The sequence below is a fragment of the Antechinus flavipes genome, chromosome 3, assembly GCF_016432865.1.
Source record: "Antechinus flavipes isolate AdamAnt ecotype Samford, QLD, Australia chromosome 3, AdamAnt_v2, whole genome shotgun sequence".
NCBI classification, from domain to species: Eukaryota; Metazoa; Chordata; class Mammalia; order Dasyuromorphia; family Dasyuridae; genus Antechinus; species Antechinus flavipes.
In genome coordinates, this window is record NC_067400.1 from 563,884,739 (window position 1) to 563,907,105 (window position 22,367).

Here is a 22,367-nt window from a genome sequence, read left to right on the forward strand (position 1 = left end):
TTTTCAAGGTTTGATTTATGTGTTACCCACACGAGGTTTTCAATAATCCCTCTTATTGTTTGTTTTTATCTCTCCATATATTACCCTGAATTTTTCTGCTTAAAGATTTTATCTCCCAAGGAGGGCCAGCTCCTTGAAGGGAGAGACTAGGCAGGTATCCATAAAATATTAAAAGATAATGCTAGGGGAAAAAAAGAGAATGTGAGAAAAATCTCCAAAATGTTTGAGACCTATCCTGTGGATTTACAGAAATATACAAATTATATAAGAATTATACAATCATACAAGATATACAAGAATTATATGGGATGAAAAGATGTGGATGAGTTGCGATCTGTACTAGGGGAGAAAATATCCATAAAGAGTCTCTTTCCAAGTCATTGTCACTTTTCTTTCTCTGAGTTAAGCAGGGAAAGAATCACAGAATTATCCTTCTGTCTGGCATTATCTACCTGAAAAGATTTTTTTCATGGTTTAAAAAAAATTATTTGAACCTTTTTATTTTCAAAACACATGCATAGATAGCTTTCAACATTCACTCTCGCAAAACCTTAGGTCTCAATTTTTCTTCTCCCTTCCTTCCCCCTACCCCTTCCGCTAGATGGCAAGTAATCCAGTATATGTTAAACATGTGCAATTCTTCTATAGATATTTCCACAACTATCATACTGCACAAGAAAAAATCAGATCAAAAAGAAAAAAAATGAGAAAGAAAAAAAATGCAAGCAAACAACATGAGAGTGACAATACTATGGACTAAAGATCAGACTATCCTTAATGTTCCTTCCAGCTTTGACATTCCATGATTACATGGTTTTCTTCAAGTCTGTGAAACTAAGAAGTTCATGAAGGCCAAGACAATAGGAAGTCTGGGGCCAAGCTGCGAATGATTGTTGTAAATATTTGTGTATGTGAGTTGGGAGTGGATGAAGGTGGAGAGAAAAAGAGAGCATCTGCAAAGTCTCTGACCATAGTGAGTGGAGTTATTTATGCCCTGAACTGATGTGTCATATTGTTGCTGAGTTTTTTCAGTTGTATAAGACACTTCATGACTCCATTTGGGGTTTTTCTTGGCAAAGAAATATACTAGAGTGGTTTGCTATTCCTTCTCCAATTCATTTTACAGATAAGGAAACTGAGGCAAACAGAGTTAAGTGACTTGCCTAGGATCACACTGCTAGTAAGTGTCTAGTTAGATTTGAACTGAAGTCTTCCTCACTCCAGGCCCACTACTCTGTCTACTTCAAAGCATAGCTGCCCTAAACAGATACCAGACAATCAAATTATATCTATTATGTACATGTAATGCTAAATTGTATATCAGTTAACTCTATCTTGTTTTCCTACTAAATTATGAGCTTCCAAAGGACAGGAAACTATCTTATATAAATTTAGAATCCTTCTCAGTTCTGAACAATCCCATCACACTGCCCACAGTAGTGGTTTATTTATTTAATGAATGGTTGCTGGATTTATTTAAAAACAAACCCAGTAAAAAAATCTATTCCTAATAAGGGGCAGAAGGCAAAAGAGAAAAGAAGGAAAAAACCCTTAGCTTAAATAATGTGCTATTCCCAACCAAATTCTGAAGAAAATTTAAAAGATATAAAGAAAGGCAGAAATTTTGAAAAATAGAAAATTTATATCTCTAAAGAAAAGTACTGGGATTTGTTCTTTTCCTTGAGAGAGGGTATAGGAGGAAGAAAGAAGCTACTATCTATCTTTTAATCAATACTCATCCCCATCTACTCAATCATACAGAGAACCTCCCCTTCCAGCTCTCTTTCCTCCAGGGGTCCATGATATTTGTCACTCTCCTTCCAAATTTTTTGATTTTTTCTCATTGTCTAATACCCATTTCATACCCTTCTTCCCAGGTTCTCTCCCCCTCCCTCTTCCCTACCCCCACCTGCCCCCAATACAATCTATCCTAACTAATCTTTTCCCTTTTCTATTGCCATCCTTCCCCAGATTTTCCTTTGTCCCACAAGTGCTCATCCTTCAATGCTCTCCAAGCTCCTGCCCCCTTTCTTTCCTCACCCTATTTCCCTGTCCTTACTTCCTCTGCCACCAGTTTTATACCACCTTGCCTTACCCCAATGAGCTCTGCCCAAGGTCCTTCCCAAATTGCCGTATCTTTAAAGATTCCCTCTGTCTCAGCTTCACTTTCAGTTTCTGCCCATCTCTCCTAGTCCTTTCTTAGCAGATACCAGATAATCAAAGTTTTATCTATGTGTATGTATATGACATGGTAAATTGTATATCAGTTAATTCTTTCTTGCTTTCCTACTAAACTATGTCTCCCAAAGGACAGGAAACTGTCTTATGTAAACTTGGAATCTTTTCCAGCATTGAACAATTCCATCACATTGCACATGGTAGGTATTTAATGAATGGTTGCTGAATTTATTTAAAATAAAACTCAGTAAAAATCCACTCCTGACAAGAGAGAAAAGAAAAAAAAAAAGTCCTTAGCTTTTCTTGTAGTCTTCTCCTTATATTCCCTAAGCCTTTAATCTTTTATCCCTTGCTCACAGGTTAGACTTCCTCAGGCCTTTGGTCCACATGGTTTCCCTTCAATTGAATTGTTGCTATGGATTGTGGCCTTATGCCCATGTAAACAGAAAGAGGTCATCGTAGAGCTGTGGTGGCAGATTAAGAAAGAAGTGAGTGCTGAGCAACCGGGAGGTAAATAACCACATCCCCCCCACATCAAAAACATTAGGTTTTATAAGCTATTCATAGTCATTATTGCTCACGATGCAGAATACAATTACATTTTAATTTTTTAAATAAAGGAACATTTCTTTTGTTCTATGAAAGATGTGAATTGGAAGCCTTGAATATACGTTCCTGCCTTCTTACACCCACTATGCTTTTTCCATTAACCCATGAGTCACTAGCAATTTGAATTCTCCTGAGATCATTGTGTACATGATTGAATTGTTTTGACCTTCTAGTAATTCATCATCACCTGAGAAACATTGGTGTTAAAATTAAAAATAACATTGAAGTTAAGGAAAGGTTAATGATCACTGAAAGGGCTATGAAATTTTACAAATGTTTTACAGGTTTGAGTTGAGTCAAATCAACTCAAAAAGCACTTTTAAAATCGTCACTACAAACCAGGTTCTGTAATAGATGCGGAGATACAAAAAAAAAAAAAAAAAAAAAAAAAAAAAAGAAACACTCCCTCCTCCTAAGGAGCTCTCTGCTAAGGGATTCAGCATACACATCAAGAATAGTTGTTTGGCTCATTGATTAGAGGGCAGGGCTTTAAGTCAGAAAAACCTGAATTCAAATTCAGCCGTGGACACAATAAATAATTATCGTGCTCTGCATCTGCTGCTCTGCCTCATTTCAACTCCACTGAATGAAATAGTCCTTCCAGGTTAAGCTCCACATTTCTAATCTCACCACCATGATATGAATTCAAGCATTGATTAACACCATCTTTCTCAATCAAAGGATGAAATAACAAATTCCTCTCAGTGCCATCATTAATAGAAGACAGAAACTGAACTTTTTTGCTCATTCTACTTTGTATCTGCTGCCCTGCTTGCTTCAACTATCCTGAACAAGATGCCTCCATCTTCCTCCTCCTTCTTGCCTCATTTTATGTGTTGGTTTTTAAAGCTCCTAGAGGTCAGGGACTTTCTTTCTATTAGATGTATTTCCAATGCTTAATAAAGTGACTGATGTATAGTAGGCATATGTTTATAAAATTGACTTAACATCTCTCTGTTTTTACAGATCTGTAATCTGTACAGTTTCCTGATCTGTAAAATGGAGATAATAATAGCAGTCAACTCCCAAGCTTGTTGTGAGATCATATTTGTAAAGCTATGTGCCTGGCATATAGTAGGTGTTATATGAACATTATTATTATTATTTCAAGGTAATTTAATGAGGAAGAAAAGACAAAAACTTAGGAGAAGGGAAAAGATCAGAAAAGTCTTTGTAAATATAAGTCTAGCAATTCGCATAAGAAAAGCTAAAATTATGAAGAATGTATCTTGTCTAGATTGTAGCATGCAATTGGACAACTATTCACTGACTTAGTCTATCGGTACATCAAAATAAGTATTTTAATCAAATATTGAATTGATCTTTGGGCCAGTCTACAGCTCAATAAAATCAGCTATTCACAAATTTGATATTCCATCTTGTTTTCACATATTTCCAAAAACTGTGCATCATTCTGGAATGCATTCATTTTTAATCTCCACTTTCAAAACCTTTTACTTTCTTTCAAGTAATGTGACTCTCTCAGCTAGATAAGAGACCTGGAAAAGATTTGATCCCCACATGGGGAAGAGACAGCTACACCACCAGTTCACTGAATTGTCAACAGAAACTTAGAAACTCTTTAAATCTAAGAATTCTCCAGCAACTGTCCCTCTTACCCACACAGTTATAATGTTGCAGTTCAAAAGAGTGTCAAAGATCATCAGACTATAATTTGGAATTCTTGTCATCAGAAGCTTTGTTCTCCCCAAAACTGGAGTTTCAGCACTACCACCGCTAGACAACTCCAGGACTACATTGTTCGCTGTAACTTGTTAGAAGGAAGCTAGATGGTGTAGTGGAAAGCCTGCAAAATTTGGAGTTAGGAAGTTCTGAATTCAAATCTAATCTCAGACACTTAGAAACTCTCTAATCAGGCTTCTCTAAAATCATCCTGCTGGTCATTTCTTATAGAACAATAATATTCCATAACATTCATATAACATAACTTATTCAACCATTCCCCAACTGATGGGCATCCACTCAGTTTCCAGTTCCTTGCCACTATAAAAGGGCTGGCACGCACATTTTTGCACATGTGGGAACCTTTCCCTTCTTTAGTATCTCTTTGGGATATAAGCCCAGTATAAACACTGCTGGATCAAAGGGTATCCACAGTTTGATAACTTTTTGAACATAGCTCCAAATTGTTTTCCACAATGGCTGAATCCTTTCACAGTTCCACCAACAATGTATCAGTGTCCCGGTTTTCCTACATCCTCTCCAACATTTGTCATTATCTTTTCCTATCATTTTGGCTAATCTGAGAGGTGTATAGTGGTATCTCAGAGCTGTCTTAATTTGCATTTCTCTGATTAATAGTGATTTAGAGCACCTCTTCATATTAGAAATGGTTTTAATTTCTTCATGTGAAAATTGCCTTCATATCCTTTCACCATTTATCAATTGGAGAATGGCTTTAATTCTTATAAAATTGAGTCAATTCTCTATATATTTCAGAAATGAGGCCCTTATCAGAACCCTTAAAAGTAGAAATATTTCCCCAATTTATTGCTTCTCTTCTGATCTTGTTTGCATGAAAATTTTTTAACTTAATGTAATCAGAATTATCTATTTGATGTTCACTTATGAATTCCAGTTCTTCTTTGGACACAAATTCCTTCCTTCTCCACAGATCTGAGGTAAACTATCCTATTTCTTCTAATTTGCTTATAATATCACTCTTTATGTCTAAATCATAAACCATTTCAATCTTACATGGTTTTAGGTGAGAGTCAATGCCTAGATTCTTCCATACCAGTTTCCAATTTTCCCAGCAGTTTTTGTCAAATAGTGAGTTCTTATCCCCAAAGCTGGGGTCTTTGGGTTTGTCAAACACTAGATTGCTCTAGTTCTAATTTTATAGTTGAGAAAGCCGAGAACCAGGGAAATTAAACTGCTTGCCCAAGGTCCCACGGGTAATAAATATTAGAGCCAGAATTTGAAACCAGGTTACCCAACTCCAAATCTAAACTATGTATGTGAAACTGATTCTGACACTTACAATTCATTCTTCCTTGGCCAAATAATTTCCCTAATTTGTAAAATGCAGAAACTCAGACACTCAACTTGCCCCATGGGAGCTGTTGTTTGTCCTTGGTTCCATGACATCAAGGAAATGATGCCTTGGCATGCAAACGAATTGAATTTAAGTGAGAGTGGGTGATGTGATGAATAGAGGAATGTGATAGAATGGACTGGGAGTCCCTAAGTTCTGTTCCGTGTCTATCTGCTTTAGAATAGGAAATTCCCTACGCTAATGAAATCATAGGTGGGCCCCAATCCTTCCACGGGGAAAAAATGTCATAATAATGACTTTAATAGGTCCCTGGGTTTCGAGTTGTTGAAAGGTACTTTCGGACAGAGTTGTGTGGGTACAAGTCAGTAAATGGATTACAAACAGGAGCTCCTTCTCCAACAGATTACTCCTCAGAAGCAACAAAGGGATTTTGTGAGGCAAGGAGGGACCGAGGAGTCCCCCTGTGGACTATGTGAAGAAGGTCGGTGCTGGAGGCTCAGGGGATTAGCTCAGGGAGGTGGGTAAATTAGATGCGGTCAGTCCAAGGATTGGGAGGGATGATAAGAGCCCATTCAGGAATAAATGGAGCGGCCAGCATCCCGGAGTTCTGAGCAACGCAAGCTTTGGAGTTGGATCCCAAATATCTGATTTGCGACATCTGTTTTGGGGCTGCATAAAACGATGCTAATATCAGCCAGTTACTGATACTCCCTGAGGGCGGAGCTGTGGGTACCTGGGTCTCCAAGACTCGAGAGACGGCAACACGTGGAGAATAGGGCCAGGATACTTAGGAATCTAGATTTCATCCCTAAAATCGTGGCTCGGGCCTTTCCATACAGCACCAGGGAGCAGAGGAGAGGGGGAACTCTACAGATTTCCAGCTAATCTTTTCCTCTATCATGTTGCACTTAAAGAAACAGACTCATAGAATAAATAAAGGACGACTTTAATTTAGGATTCTCGGTCCGTAGCATCCCGTAGGGATGAAGGTTGTGTTTTGCTTTGACTTCTTTTGATATTAGGTCTCGCCACTTCCCCCAATCCCACCCCCAAAACACTGGGCAACATGGTTCAAGCCGACTGCATTCTCTGTGTGCAGGGCCCGCCTGCACTGCAGGGAGGGTTCGGGAGGAGTCGATTGTGTTATCTTTTTTTTTTTTTTTTTTTAGGTTGAAATCGAGAAGAAGTCGTCTCTGTGGAACGCTGGCAGCAAGTGAATCGAAGTTAGGAGCGGGCGGCTGCTGTCGCTGCCGGGGCCAGGAGGCCCGTTGGGCCATGGCTAAGCAGGGAAGGCCCCCGCGCGCGGCTGAGGGGTAGGCCGGTAGCTGGGCTGAACCCGAGGGAGGCCTGTAGCCGGCCATGGCCCGGCGGCGGCGCCGCGCTTGCATCGCGCTCTTCCTCGTTCTGCTCTTTGCTTTTGGCACCCTCATGGGGCTGCGCACACTGAAGGCGCCGGATGGGCTCCCAGAGCTCGCCCCAGGATTGGAGCTGGGCCCATTTGAGCGCCGTGCCCCCATGCCCGCTGGACCCCCAGCAGCAGAGGCTGAGGCCGCCCGTGTTCCGCAGCCGCCACCCCCCGCGCCGCCGCGTACAGCTGCGGGCCCGAGCCCGGCCCCGGCCCCTGTTCCTGCTCCGGGATCTGGCCCGCCTGTCTACTCCGACCTGCACGTCTTCTATTATTCGTGGTACGGCAGTCCACGGGGTCGGGAGGGCCGCTATGTGCACTGGGACCACGTTATGGTGCCGCACTGGGACCCTAAAGTGTCTGCCAGCTACCCCAAGGGCCGCCATAGCCCCCCGGATGACCTGGGCTCCAGCTTCTACCCTGAGCTGGGACCCTATAGCTCCAGGGATCCCGAGGTCTTGCGGGAGCATATGAACCAGCTCAAAGCTGCTGCCATCGGTAAGGACCTCCTTCCCCAAGGCTTCCCCGGCCCCATGCAGACACACAAAGGACCTTTCCATGAGCCCCAGCTAAGGTTTCCCCTCCCCCAGGTAATTTTCTATTACCACCCGGCCACTACTTCTTCAAACTCCCCATATCCTTATTTTACAGATGAGGAAACTGAGGTCAAATGATTTGTCCAAGGTCATGGAAGTAGTAATTAGCAGAGCCATGATTCAGCAAGTTGTCTTCTGGCTCTTAAATTCAATGCTTTCCACTACATTATGCTGCTAAGTAAGCCACTACCCCCACCCACTCCACTACACCCAGTCAGCCATGCCCTCCTTTCCTGCTTCCAGACATTGATCTCTGAGCGAGGGACACAGGTGGGACAGCTAAGGATGTAGGCAAGGTTCTAGGTGGTTCATTTTGGAGGACCAACAAAGTGTTATTCATTTATTAAGAATAAAAATATATTAGGAGGCGGAAAATTCCAAACCTTTGGTTGCAACTCTGATTTGCAAAGCAAGTTGGGTTGGGAGAGTAAATCTAAGCTCAGTAGAGGCCATGTTACTGGAGATTTCATTTTCTGCCTGAAATCTCAGGCAAGTGAAGATAATAGGGGCTGCAGGCTCATTTAAGCAGTTGCAGCAGTCTTAATAACAAGATGGAGCCTTCTTTTGCGCTCCCTGAAAGGGTGTGGGTGTTCACAAAGGCAGGGGAGTGGAGGGCCCCAGTTGTGTTCTAGCACTGAATGACCTCCTTTGCTGCTTTCTAAGTACACAATGTGGCCGTTTGAGAAAGAACATTACTCTCTGTCTAGAAACTGAGTTCCTGGCCTGCTCTCAGCAGCACTGGCAAACTTGTGTATTGTGGGAGTCCTTAAAGAAACTAACTTTGGGGAGAAGGGAAATTCTCATGTCTCATACACTGAAAGATAGTTCTCTGAGCATATCTGATTCTCCAGATCCTGTTTTGACCCCAAGGATCTCTTAGGCTTGGGGAAGTGATTATTTCAGAATTCATCAGTAGGATTTCTCTTGCTTTTTTTCTTTTTTCACTAAAAACCCAAAAGTACAATAAAACTTTCTCTTGAAGGAAAACAAGTTTGGTTCGCTAAGTATGAGGTTTGCCTCATTTTCCTGTTTACTCATCGATGGTCTTCTGTGTGCTGCGACTGACTTAATTTTTTGCTCACCTGAAAGACAGCTCTCATTTCCCCCACTGCTGGGGTTTCAGCACCACAACCTCCGGACAGCTCCAGTGCTGAAACATCTTTTAGATTAGAACTTTATTTTATTAAATTTTCCCAAGTGAAGAATTAGAACAGCCGTGACCTCATTCAGACTTTGCAGAAACATTCCTCTGAAGTTATTGACTGACATGTTTGGAATTCTAATTGAAAATATCTCTAAGTAGGACAAGGAAATTGGGCCTGGAATTGCTTTCCTGTAGCATCCTTGTTAAAAAAAATCACTTGTTCTAGGAATCAAGTTTTGGTTCTACATCAGGATCTTACGCTGATTAACTTTATAACCATAGGCAAGTCACTTCCTCTCTTTGAGATTTGTGTTTCTTATCCATGAAATGGAGCTAAAAGCCCCACAATGTTTGCAGTCATAGGACTTCTATAAGAAAATACTATCTAAATGTGGGCTGTTTTTTACTACTTTGCATCATAGGGGTCCTGGTCCTGTCCTGGTACCCACCAGGCATGGCTGATGACAATGGGGAACCCTCAGATGATCTGGTACCTGCTATTCTTGACACTGCACATCAATACAGTATCAAGGTAAGTAAATCTGAATGGGAGGAAGAGCTGGACAAGCCGGGGTCACAGAAGTCAGTAGTTCCTCTGTAAAATGGAAGGAGCTAAACTAGGTGCTCTTAAAGTCAAGGTCCCTTCCAGCTTGAAGACTTCAAGTTGTAATAAAATTGACTTCCTTTTCCCAAAACTGAACCTCCTAATTGTAACTTTTTTTTTTCTTCTCAAACTACCATTGTATTTTTCTTGTTTACATCTTGTAAGCTGCCAAGCTAGCAAGTATTATTTTTTCTTTGCCTTTGTATACCCTGTGCCTATCACAGTGTTTGCATACAACAGACAATAAATGCTGATCTGATTAAATTAACATTTATATAATGCTTTTTTTGTTTACAAAGCACTTTACATTTATAGCATTTGATCCTGACAACAGTCCCTTGTGGCAACTAGTATAGGAATTATTATCCCTATTGAACAGATGAGGAAAGCTTAAATTAAAGATATTTATTGAATGTGAATCAACAAAAAATTGTTAAAGAGTTCACCATATGCCAGGCATTGGGCTAAGCACTGGGGATATAAGGAAAGCAAAAATCCAGTCCTTGTCCTAAAGCTCACATTCTTATGAGGGTGACAGCATGAAAGTTATATAAACTATACAGTACTACGTATATATGTACTATTATATATGCAAGATATATATAGGGTAAATGAAAGGCAATTTCAGAAGGAAGGCACTAGCATTGAAGATAATATCCTTGTACAAGTATTACCACTTTCATTTAATAGATGAGGAAACTGTTCTGTTCAAGGTTATATAGCACTTTAAACTTTGCAAAAATTGTTTTATCCTCACATCTTTCAGAGGTAGGTGCTATTATTGCGATTTTATGGATGTGGCAGAGGTTAGGTGACTTACTTGCCCATCATCATACAACCGGTGTCTAAGGCTGGACTTGAATTCCAATCTTCCTGTCTCCAAGTCTAAGTAACTCTATCCAACACACCATCCAGCTACCTCTATTAAATGTGCAAATTAATTATGTGCAAAGCTCAAAGAGGTCAAATGAGTTTTGTGGGATTAGTGACAGAAATGGGACTTGAACTGAGGTTATAAAAGCATAGGTTTTAGAGCTGGAATAACCTTACTCATCAACCAGTCCCTGCACTCAATTTCAAAACTGTCCCAGAGGGCCTAAGTGACTTGCCCACAGTTAAAGAAGTTGGCTAGTTGGATTGTGAAACTAGGCCTGACTCCAGAGTCAGTGCTTTTTTTTTTTCTTTATCCCATTGCTTTTGTTATCTTTGTCTCTTCTGCTCCAAGAAGTGGTCACTTATGAAGGCCATGAGAGACCCAACTACTTTAGTAAGGAATAGATTTCTTCCTGAAAGGGTAAGGGTGTGTGTGTGTGTGTGTGTGTGTTTGTGTGTGAGAGAAATACAGCCTCCTTTCCTTTACTGCTCACTCCAAGTGGGACAGAAGGTGGGGCCCAGGCACACGCTCACAATCCATGAGTTATTTTTATTTGTTGCAGGTGGCCTTTCATATACAACCCTACAAGGGTCGGGATGACCGGACGCTTCATGACAACGTCAAGTACATCATTGATACGTAAGGCTTTGGATGTGCTGAGCCCAACCTGGGGATTTCTTTGGGTCTGAGCTAAAGAATCCCACCCACCACACTTATGCTGGGGTGGGTGGGAGCATCCTGGCAGGAGAATTTGGCATAGGAAATGTTTCAGCCTCAAAGGGATGAGACCAGAGCAGTGGGCTGGGTGACATGCTTAGTTGACTACTCAGAGTTTACTTGAATAACCCAACAATCACTGGACCTCACACTGTTTTGTGTCTTGGATTCTTTAGACAGTCTTGTAATGACTACAGATCCCTTTTCAGAGTCAGGATTTTAAATACATAAAAAGATATAAATCACTTTACATAAATGCTTTAAGTGCACACAAAGGAAATTAATTATACTGAAATAATTGTTTTAAAACATGTTTTTAAGGATATAGATGCCAGGTGGAAAACTTGTGTTCTAGAACTCTCCTAGCCATGATGTCCCATCTAGGTGCTAGAGTCCAGCAGGTGTTTCTATGTCAGGCTCCCAAACTGGGGACACGTGCTCCTAACGGGACTTTCTGTGTTGCTTCCCATCCTTCAGGTATGGATCCCATGGAGCATTTTATCGCTACAAAAACAGCATGGGCAGGAGCCTGCCATTGTTCTACATCTATGACTCATACCTTACCCCTCCTGAGGCGTGGGCCCACCTGCTCACCCCCTCGGGATCCCACTCAATCAGAAACACTCCCTATGACGGCGTGTTCATTGCCCTGCTGGTAGAAGAGGCCCACAAGAGGGACATCTTGTCCGCTGGCTTTGATGGCATGTACACTTACTTTGCCTCCAATGGATTCTCCTTTGGCTCTTCCCATCAGAACTGGAAAGCAGTCAAGACTTTCTGCGACGCCAACAATCTGATGTTCATTCCAAGCGTGGGGCCTGGCTACATTGACACTAGCATCAGGCCCTGGAATAACCACAACACCCGGAACCGGGTCAACGGCAAATACTACGAGACGGCGCTGCAGGCCGCCCTCACAGTGAGGCCGGAGATCGTCTCCATCACCTCCTTTAACGAGTGGCACGAAGGGACCCAGATCGAGAAGGCCATCCCCAAGAAGACCCTCACTCGCCTCTACCTGGACTACCTGCCTCACCAGCCTAACTTGTACCTGCAGCTGACTCGGCGCTGGGCTGAGCATTTCATCAAAGAAAAGGAACAGTGGTTGATGTGACTGAACCTGCAGCCTCAAGGAAGGAGAGCTGAGGAGTGACCAGTCCCAGATATACAGAAAGGAGCTGGACTGCGGCACAACTGGATGAGGTCGCAGCAACCTTCATCTCTAAGCTAGGAGTGCTGGTGCTCCTGGCGTGGCCCTTTGGGAGTAGGCCAGATGGGGAGAATGAAAGAAGGGGTAGTGTGGTAGTTTGTCGGCAGCAAACATCAATCCACTCAGTGGCAGTTAACAGTGGAGGGAGGACAGTCTTAAGCCATTGAGCCAGCATTAGAACATTCAGCAAAGTTGCAAAATGCTTTCTAGACTTGAACTTTGCTACAGTAGGTCAGCATAAAATAGGGAAGTATTTGTGGTATTTCACAAACAGCTGCTCCACTTCCAAAACAGTGAGAGCAGGGTTGGGGCTCAGCATGTGTTTAATCCCTTTCTCAAGCCCCACCTCAAGCCTTGCTCCACTCTCCCTGAGGATAGAAATGGAAATCATAGTTTGCCTCCAAGAAGCTTTTCCTTACATATTTTTTAAAAGGAAAATTCCAGAGAAAATGACTGATGGCCAGAAATCAGTGTGAGAAGGAATCTGAGCGGTCAGCTGGCTCTACTCAACAAGGCCTTCCTTATATGTAGTGACAAAGCTGGGGCTTTCCTTTCCTGAAGTTTACTGAACCCAGAAGTGGATTATACATGAGTTATGTGTTTTTCTTCCTGTGCCCTGAATTATGAGTCTAAATGGCTCAAAACTCTTCCTTTTCAGCAACAAAACAAAACCCATTATTCGGGGTGGGGGGATTCACCTAGCTTGCAGAGTACTAAGTTGATGGGATAATAGTGAGACAGTATCAATAGTTCTTTTGGGTGCCTCCACCTCACAAATCCCTGTTTGCAAAAATTTCAGTAATGAAGCCCACCCAGTAGAGCCACTTTTCAGTGCTACCGTGATTTGTATTAAATAAATGTCAAGTGCTCTCTTTCCTAGTCATTAGTGGTCCTTACACATAAAGTTTAAGGTCTCTCATTGATCTATCTAGTTCAAGTTCACTTTGTGGGAAAAAATGTCCAGGAAGGAGAATCCACAAATCTAAGGTAAGATGGAACTAGTGCTGGCAAAGCCAAAATTAAGACCCAGGTCTTTCTACTTTCACCTGCTTAGCTGCTGGTGGCACATGAGAGCACTAGTCTGGAATCAGAAAAGCTTATGAAAGAAGCCATGGACACGTCACTGTGACTCTCCAAACAAGTTACTCCCACGTGCCTATTTCTTCAACTGAAAAATACAGTTAACAGCACCCATCTCAAAGAGTAGTTATGTGGAACAAATAAGATACTTGCAAAAACCACTCAGCACAGTTCCTGGCACACAGCAGGCGCTATATAAATGCTTATTTCTTTCCCCTTATTTCCTCCTCTACAAAACTTTTTACTACAATAATATCTCATTCTGAATTTGTGATATATCTGGAGACAGATTGGGCTGAAGCATTTAAATTGGTAATGTTTCAAAACATTTGCTTTGTAGTACTACTCACTCTGTACCCTGCCAGCAACCAGAGGAGTTGGAGTTGGGGAAGTAGACTACTTAATGTAAGTTAGAAGTAAATTTCAACACTATCTAGGAGGATCTTCATTAAAGGAGGGTGCCAAGAGGCCTACTTGGCAAGCCTTGGTTCAGACTTAGTGAGAGGCAATTGTAATTGTGTAATTCTTTTAAGATATGCAAATATTTTACATTCATAACCTTATTTGAATCTCACAATTCTGAAGGAAATACTTTATTTAGATATCCATCTTACTCAAGAGAACATTGAGGTTCACTAACTGGGGAAATTACTTGTCCATGGTCACAAAAGGATCAAGGGCCAGAGGAAGGAAAGCCAGGAATCCTCCCATTATGTCCATCAGTCTTCTTACTGAACTCTATGATAGCTCAATATGGCTATGGAATCATGCTCAAGGAGACATGAAGGTGCTGGAGTCAAAATAATCTATTCCCCTGCAACAATTCATGTGGCAATCCTTTCTCAATTTTGCTCTCAACATTTCCAGTGGCAATTGTTTTTTCAGCCTCCAACACTTTCCAGACAGGCCTCCTCCTTCACCGAGAAAAATCAAAGTCATCTCTCACAAGCTCCCCCTCTTGCTCTTTCACACCTGGATTTTGTCCTTTTGTCCTTTTCCCTAGACTCTAGAAAAGTGGTTCTTCTCTTCTCAATCCTAATCCTTCTTGCATCTTCTCCAGGAGCTTGCATTCCCTCCCTCTTGCTCTCATCAACCTCTCCTTACCCATAACTCCTTCCTTTAACACCTAAAGCATTCCAAGACTTGCCTTTCATTCTTTTTTTTTTTTTTTTGGATTGAGGCAGTTGGGATTAAGTGATTTGCCCAGGGGTACATAGCTAGGAAGTGTTAAGTGTCTGAGGCCATATTTGAACTCAGGTCCTCCAGACTTTAGGGCTGGTGCTCTACCCAGTATGCTACTAACTGCTCCTTCCCTTTTATTCTTAAAAATTTTCTCATGACCTGTCATCCTCAGCAAGCAAAATGTCAAATCTATTTAGTCCTAATCTCTTCTGAATTATATAGATTATCAATTTCCCGTTGGATACTTTTAGGTCCCATTTATATCTTGAATGCAACATGATCAATATAAAATTAATTCCATCCCACAATCATTCCTCCTGTAAGCATCCTAATTGTGGTCATCTACAGAGTTTCAAGTTAATCAACAAATATTAAGAACTTTTGTGCCAAATAATGTGGATATAAAAGGAGAAAAAAGTCCCCTTTTCCTAAGGAACTCGCAGTCTAATGAAGGAGCCTTATAATCAGACTATTACTAGTCCCCCAATCTTCATCTCCATCTGTCCTCTTCACAGTTCCCAAATTGATATTCCTAAAACAGATATGACCATTACTTCCCCTGCTTAAAAATCTTTCATAACTCTCTATTGTCCAAATGTTCAAAACTAGACTCTTCAAATTGGCCTTTAAAATCCAATATGACCTTATATCATTCTCCTTTACTTCTGTTCCACTCACATTGGCATCTGTCCCAGTGCACAACAGTCTGTGTCCCACCTGTGTCTTTGCACTGGCCTTTCCCCATATTTGTAATAAACTCTATTCCTACCTTCAACCTCTTAAAAGTGCTCCTTTCTTCCATTAAGACTTGTTCAATGCTAATGGCATCTCCTGCTCTAGGCCCTTCACAACCCCCATCTCCATATTAGTGTTCATTCTCTCTTAAAATCACTTTAAAGACTTGTACTTTTTGTTTCTCTCCATACACACTGCAAACATCCCAACAGAAATTCCTCAAGGGAAGAGATAAATTTTCTTTTTTTTTTGTTTTCCCAGAATCTCTGGTACCTACCAGTGTCTATCACAAAGTAAGTGCTTCATGGATACATGGTGGCTGAATGTAATGGGTAAGCTATGCCTCAAAAGCCAAAGAGACACATACTATTCAAAGCCTTTTCAGACTGACACTCCCAGATTGCTCTCCCTGATGAAAATTACTTCAAGAGTCCAAAAGAACAATTACACTATGACTTCAGTGGAAGATGACAATAACTGTTTTGATTTTTTAAAAAGTCTAAATTTCATATTGGTCTCAGGCTTGGCTTCTAATTATTAGTCAAACAAGTAAGGTTTTACTTTACCATCCTTTCTCACGACAGGATTCCTTGGCATTTATAGTACCAACAATTCATACAGATAAGACAAAGGCGGGGCAGGAAAGATAATAAGCATTTACACTGGACCTATTATGAGCCAGGTACTACACTAAGCACTTTATAAATATTATCTCATTTGGAAAAAGACACTGTCCCAAGAAGTAATAGAGCAATACTAAGCCTTTTGAGATTTTATTTTAAGTTCCAACCCCAGCAGTAAATAAATCCCAAGTGACTTTGGTCACTTGGTGTTAATATTAACATTCTCAAGCCCCTTACCCATGCTACCAACCAAGGGCCCAGATGGAAGAGCTCTCCAGAACTCAAACCTTTGAAGGAAAGAGAAGCAAATGCTAAGACCACTTTCCCAAAAGTAAACCACTTATTCCAATGTCAGAACAAGACTGTTCTCAAGAACTTATAAAACAAACACTGATTGTAATTGTGTCTCTTTTTCCATCAATTCAATGGAAACAATCAGTCCATATAACTTCAGACAAGCAGAGTCTAAGATTTCCTTGGGAGCTCCAAGACTCAAAGAGGCTAAATCTTTAGAAGTGGCCCCGATGACCTCATTAAACAAGGTCACACCAGTTGACAGACACACAGTGCCTAGTTTTAGTCCTTGTAATTTCCTCCTCTCTTTTCATGAGCAGGACTCTTCTGAAGGAACCAAGCCGTACTTCTTCTGGAGAATGGCTGCAGTCTGTGTAAGTGCACTAGAGGAAACAACAAAGGACAAAGTCTGTTTTACACCTGCAGACTCTTATACAACCCCAAATGCCTAAGCCATAAGTTTCACACTATCCTGAGAGAACAAACATACCAGCCTGGTCGAATAATTCTGTACTTTCCAGGCACTGATAAGTCTACCACAGTGGAGCCAAGTCGACATTCAGGACTTTTCACATCTCCAATTGGTCCTCCGTCGATGACTAAGGACAAATGAGGCCAGAGATCCTGGAACTCCTAAAGACAGCACAAATGCAGTCAGGGCGAATACTCCCAATGTTCTCTACAATAACATGGAGAAAACCAAAGTTTCTAACTCCAAAAGGGCAAACACTTAAATGATTTGTTTACTACAACTCTGTGCTAAACAGGGAGATTTCTAGCTGTGTAGGCCATATCCTGAAGCGGTTGTGCACTGATATTTACTCCCATATAATAATATTTTGCTAAAATGGTTCATGACTTCCATAACAGCAATCCAAATTAATATAGAACCAGAATCATTCCAGGGAATCCTGTTCTCCTCTTTTCCCATTTTGAAAGGGAGAAAAGGAGAACAGAGAAGAGGAAAGTGAAGGGAGAAAGCTTAGTCCCTAATAAATACAAATACCACAAAAGGTATTAGACTGATATTACAAGAAAAATGAAAATCACAACATAATGTAAGTAACTATTTAGCCTAAATTAATTTACAGATTCAGTCATTAAACTAAACTAAAATGCTAAGGAGGGGCATAAAACATCCCAGCCCTAGTTAGTCTGTGGGCTTAGATTTGTGGGCATCTAAGAGTTTGGATATCAAGAGAGATGTTACAGCCCGATGACTTAAGGACCAGATAAAAAATAAGGAGTTCCTTCTAGAAATGAAATGCTACTGTATCCTTGTTGCTTATTTTTGCTGTATTAGAACAAAGAAAATCTCTTATCAAATGCTTTTAAAAAAACCACTAAGGAATTATTTTCTAGAACTAAAGAAAATTTTTAAGAAAGAACAAAGGGTCTAGAACCTCAAGGGAAATAATGGGGGTAAAGTAAGAATGAAGGGGACACAAGATGACCAACTCCTCAAACCTATAGATGAAAGAGGAGCAAGTGTTTATACTATTTTTCCCAAAAGCATACTAGAACAAAGTGGCCAAAACAAGGCCACCTTCAGGAACTTCTAAACAAACACTGAATTTAATCATGTCTCTTCCATAAAACTAGTGGAAAAATCATTCTCACAACACAGGTAAGCACAGTCTGAGGTACCCTTGCAACATTACCAGTACTATAAAGGAGGACTTTTGAAAACTGTTTGGTACTAGGATCCTCTTATTGGGGAATAGCTAAATAAATTCTGAATGTGAATGGAAAGTATATTACTGTATTATAAGAAACAAATATGAGCAACAGAAAAAAATATGAGAAGACTTGTAGGAATGAAGCACAGGAAAGAAGTACAAAAAGGATGCATAAATTATAAAAAGTGTCACTCTATTTGGTTTTCAGGCTAGAACCTCTTTTAATGTTTTTCACATAATTTATTCCCGGGGGAGAGGGGGAATCATCCACGGATGCATTAATCTGGTTCTATTCCTGAGGAAAGATGAGACAAGACATGGCTTCTTTTCCACTCAATATGGAATACACAAAAGTTTCAAAGTGGAAAGAAAGTTGAAGTTGGAGTTACAGGACCTGAATTCAAACCTCAGGTTTATCACACAGTATCTATGTGACACTTAAACTCCCTAGATGTTTTCTCGTCTATAAAATTGGAGGACTGAACTAGATATCTTCTAAATCCCTTCCACTTGTAGACCTATGATTCTAATCCATAAAGAGAAACAGTGACATTTCCTGTGATCAGGGGATCACAGCCAGGGGAAGATGACCTAATTATCTCAGTCCAGAGTTCTCTCATGACTGATAATCTGTAGCCTATGGTAAAATCAATGATAGTTCAAGGGGTAGAGGTGAGAGAAGGAGAGAGCATACAGTGACAACTTACCTTAACATTCAATGAACTTGGCTGTGAGCTAATGTTGGCACTGGTGAGGGCAAGGGGTCCAGAGAACTTCTGAACCAAATCTCTCATGAAGGCGTGATCAGGTATCCGAATACCTACAAGCTATTTGGCAAAAAGAAACACTTCAGTCAAGAAGCCCAAGCCTGGCAAAAACTCAAGAACATATTGAAAACAAATGTCACTGAGTCATTAAGAAAATTGAGCGAGAGAAGGAACATGAGGCAACAGAGAGCAGTGGAAAGAGCACAAGCCAGGCATCACTGTGCTCTAGTTTGTGCTCTGCTATAAATTCACTGTAAGCCATGTAACCTGTGGTTCTCTGTTTCATTATCTGTAAAATGGGTAAGTATAGAACTGGTTTAGATAAAGTAACTCGAGTCTTTTCACAGATTGTACTTTTCATCATATGACTCACTGGGGTGAAAGGATTCAGGTCCTTGTTGAGTTCTCCTGAACGTTCCATTACCAGGGTTACAGGACCAGGCAACAGGTCCTCCAAGAGCTCTCGAGGAACTTTTACCTGGCAATACCTGAGTAAGAAAAAAAGCTAAGTTCAGCAGTCATTGCAAGTCTGCCCATGATTACCACCACACATCCTTAAAACACATAAAGGCTGACAGTGGCCACTCAAATCCAGCCTCTCTTCCTAGACATCTGTTTTTGGCCCCTAAACTTTGGCATCTGGGCTGTTTCTAGCCCTTAGTCTGTCACTCCAAGTCCTTTGTAGCCTGGTATCACTCATGGCCTACCTTCTTTTTTTCAGCTCTGTATCTTTATTCATGCCACTGCTTATGTGTGAATATTCCCTCTACTGTTGAAAACATGTCTATCCTTCAAAGTACAGCTAAAATCTTTATTTCCTTCATAAAAACTTTTTTTCTGGGGGCCAAATGTGAGTTAATGTTAAGAAATCATTGTGTAGAAGAGTCCTATTTTCCTCATCACTCCAGAAACAATGGTTGACCAATTGCTATCAAGAGGCAGAGAGGCACAGGAGGCCTGGGAATGGCAGCAATTCCCTTAGACACCAGTTCTACTTTTATTTTTCTCCTGTGGAGTAGGTGCCAATTATCCCTGCCAACCAAGGACTACTCGGGGCTAGCAAAACAGGTAAGGCAGCATGTCCTAAAGACAGGAAGCAGCAAGTTCCAGCCAAGTCAAACCAGCAACACCCTGATCACCATTTCTTCAGATGGAGATAGTCCAGGACCCTGAAACAAACCAAAAGCCTTGGGATTTACTATGCTCAGTCCACTTCCTATAACCATCATTGTGGGAAACAATACCTATGGTGATATAGCTCCTGTAGATATTAGTGACCTAGAAAGTCCTTGCTACCAAAATCCTTGGCTAATAGTTCTGTATCAAGAACCGATGACTTTATCAGTAGAAACTGAGAAGAGACATTACTATCTGCCTTGCTACTGTACCCTAAGAACAGTGGGACTTTTTCATGGGACTTGAATCTGAATTTTCCATGTATGTGCATTCCTCCAATAGATTGTAAGCTCAATGAGAACAGGGGTTGTTTTACTTTTCTATCTGTATGTCTAATACTTAAGCACTATGCTTTGTACATAGTAAGCACTTAATGTTTTAATCATTCATTCATAAAACTCTCCATTTCAAATACATAAAATGTCTTTGCAAAAAGGAAATGACAGGGATGTCTGATGCCTAGCCTTGTGAAGGTAGAGGGATAGTGTTTCCAAAGCCAGCCCCAGAAGGCAGGTCCATCAGGGTTCAAGCCCAGGCTCTGATACAGGATGTCTGTGATACTGGATATTTGGCTTCATAGGTTCAAGGCCACTCTAAGACCCTAAGTTCAAAGAAGGTGTCAACCTGGCATGGTAAAAATTTCCTCGTCAGAAGGGCCCTCTACTAGTGAAGTCACAAGTCTAATCCTTATGCCTAAATCAATAAAGCTAACAAGGAAAGCACTTAACCTGGAAAAAACAAATCTTTGCAGTTACCTAGTCTTCCACAATACCTTTTTCTAAAATTGAACATTCTCCTCTTTGAACTTCTGGCACATTACCCATTTTTGAGGTGTCAAAATTGTAAGTCTTTTGAGGAGAGAAACTGTTTATTTCATTGTTCAACATACAATACAACAGGGATATAAATATGAAGGTTTGACAAAACGAAAAGAATTCTCCCACTCCCAAAGCAGATGCAAAAGATCTGACTAGTGCTTTGCAGCTGGCAGCCTTATGTTCACAGGGTAATCACGCTAACAATAAGCTACTATGTATATATATATAAAACCTTTAAGGTTTGCAAAGTGCTTTACAAATATGACTCCATGTCATTACAGCTGAAGAAATTGAATAAATTAAAAGGCTTGTCTGGAGTCACACAGTCTGTGACTGACGGCCCTCGGGGCGGCCACACGAGCTCTGGGGCAGCCTTGGTTTTAGAGTTTTTCTCTGGGGTCCTGCGGGTTCGGGAGGTGCGGGCGTGGGAGGAGTTCCAGGCTCACCTGTAGATGTCGGCCACGCGGCCCAGGCACACGGCCAATGGCTTGGTCTGGCAGCGGCCCTTGAGGCTGTACACCGCTCCGAGGGCCGCCGAGCAGCAGGCAGAGCAGGCCACGCCGTACAGCGTGTCCGTGGGGACCGCGACCAGCCCCCCTGCGCGGAGCATGCTCACGGCGGCCGACAGCGCTTCCGACCAGCCTGGAAAAGCAAGCACAGAGGGCGTGGGGATAGGTGGGTAAAGGGCCAACTGTCGCCAGAGCTGCCCCGCCCCCCCCCCCCAAGGGTGACGGCGCATGCGCCTCCCGGTGGACCAGCGCCAAAGCTGATACCAGCCCACCTCAGCTCCGGAAGCGGTTGCGCCCCTCCAGCGACATAAATTCCCCTCGAGGAAAAGCAGTCCATATTCCCTGACATCCCAGCTTAAGCAACACATGCGCCCCAAAGCGGCCTGGGGCTCTGAGAACATTTCCCCAGTCTCCCTCACCCCTTCCTCCCAGCACGGCAGCGCAAGCACCCCCCAGCGGCCTAACGCTCACTAGCGGCGTACTTCTCGCCACAGCCCCGCCTCCCTCCTCTTTCACCTTCCAGGTCTCTCCCAGAGCCCGGGGTCCGACCGACAGGATGGTCGGCGACACCCCGAGGCAGCTGCAGGAGCCGGGTTCCGGGTCCGGAAGGCAGGAGACAACCGACTCTGGGGGCCAGAGACCCCTCTCTCAACCCCATGGTTGCGGCCTCCACGGCTCCCAGCACCGCAGGCGGAGGCGTCCGAACCGGGCCCATCGGCAAAAAAGCACTTCCGTGCGGAAGTGACGTAACGTCCCAGATCCTGCCTGCGCCGCCTTAAAGGGACAGACGACAGGGCTGGAATCTTGGAATCTGAGAGCCGCAGGGGCGGAGCGGGGCGGGGCTGTCCAGGTCAAAGCCAATCGGATCTCTTGGGAGTCGGGTTTTAGAGGGCTCTGAAGCTTGGGCGGGTCGCTAGACTTCGAAGGAGGGACGAGCATCTGTTAAACACCTTGCCAATATTATCTCATTTCCTCCTCACAACAACCCACCAGTAATTATCCCCATTAATAGTTGAGGAAACAGAGGCAGACAGGTGAGGTGACTTGCCCGGGGACATCCAGAGCGCTTACTCCAGATTCTATACGCATTTCTTCGAAAGGCCTGAGCCAGGTGGTACCGGGGTAGGGCTAAGGAGCACTTGCCTAAG

The 22,367-nt window shown here is 42.2% G+C and overlaps 2 protein-coding genes across 2 annotated transcripts; one reads left to right on the forward strand and one right to left on the reverse strand.

Annotated features, from left to right (window-relative positions):
• The first annotated feature begins 6,890 nt into the window (after positions 1–6,890).
• On the forward strand, positions 6,891–13,228 carry MANEAL (mannosidase endo-alpha like). The gene is made up of 4 exons (XM_051987736.1): positions 6,891–7,709; positions 9,374–9,483; positions 10,992–11,068; positions 11,624–13,228. The coding sequence occupies exons 1-4, from the start codon at positions 7,166–7,168 to the stop codon at positions 12,258–12,260; spliced, it is 1,368 nt and encodes a 455-aa protein (XP_051843696.1). The 5' UTR covers positions 6,891–7,165; the 3' UTR covers positions 12,261–13,228.
• A 2,882-nt stretch (positions 13,229–16,110) lies between these two features.
• On the reverse strand, positions 16,111–21,961 carry YRDC (yrdC N6-threonylcarbamoyltransferase domain containing). Its single transcript, XM_051987737.1, has 6 exons — positions 21,736–21,961; positions 21,157–21,352; positions 19,090–19,204; positions 18,657–18,776; positions 16,761–16,903; positions 16,111–16,653 (listed from the first exon to the last, which is right to left on the reverse strand). The coding sequence occupies exons 1-6, from the start codon at positions 21,932–21,934 to the stop codon at positions 16,581–16,583; spliced, it is 846 nt and encodes a 281-aa protein (XP_051843697.1). The 5' UTR covers positions 21,935–21,961; the 3' UTR covers positions 16,111–16,580.
• Positions 21,962–22,367: the final 406 nt, after the last annotated feature.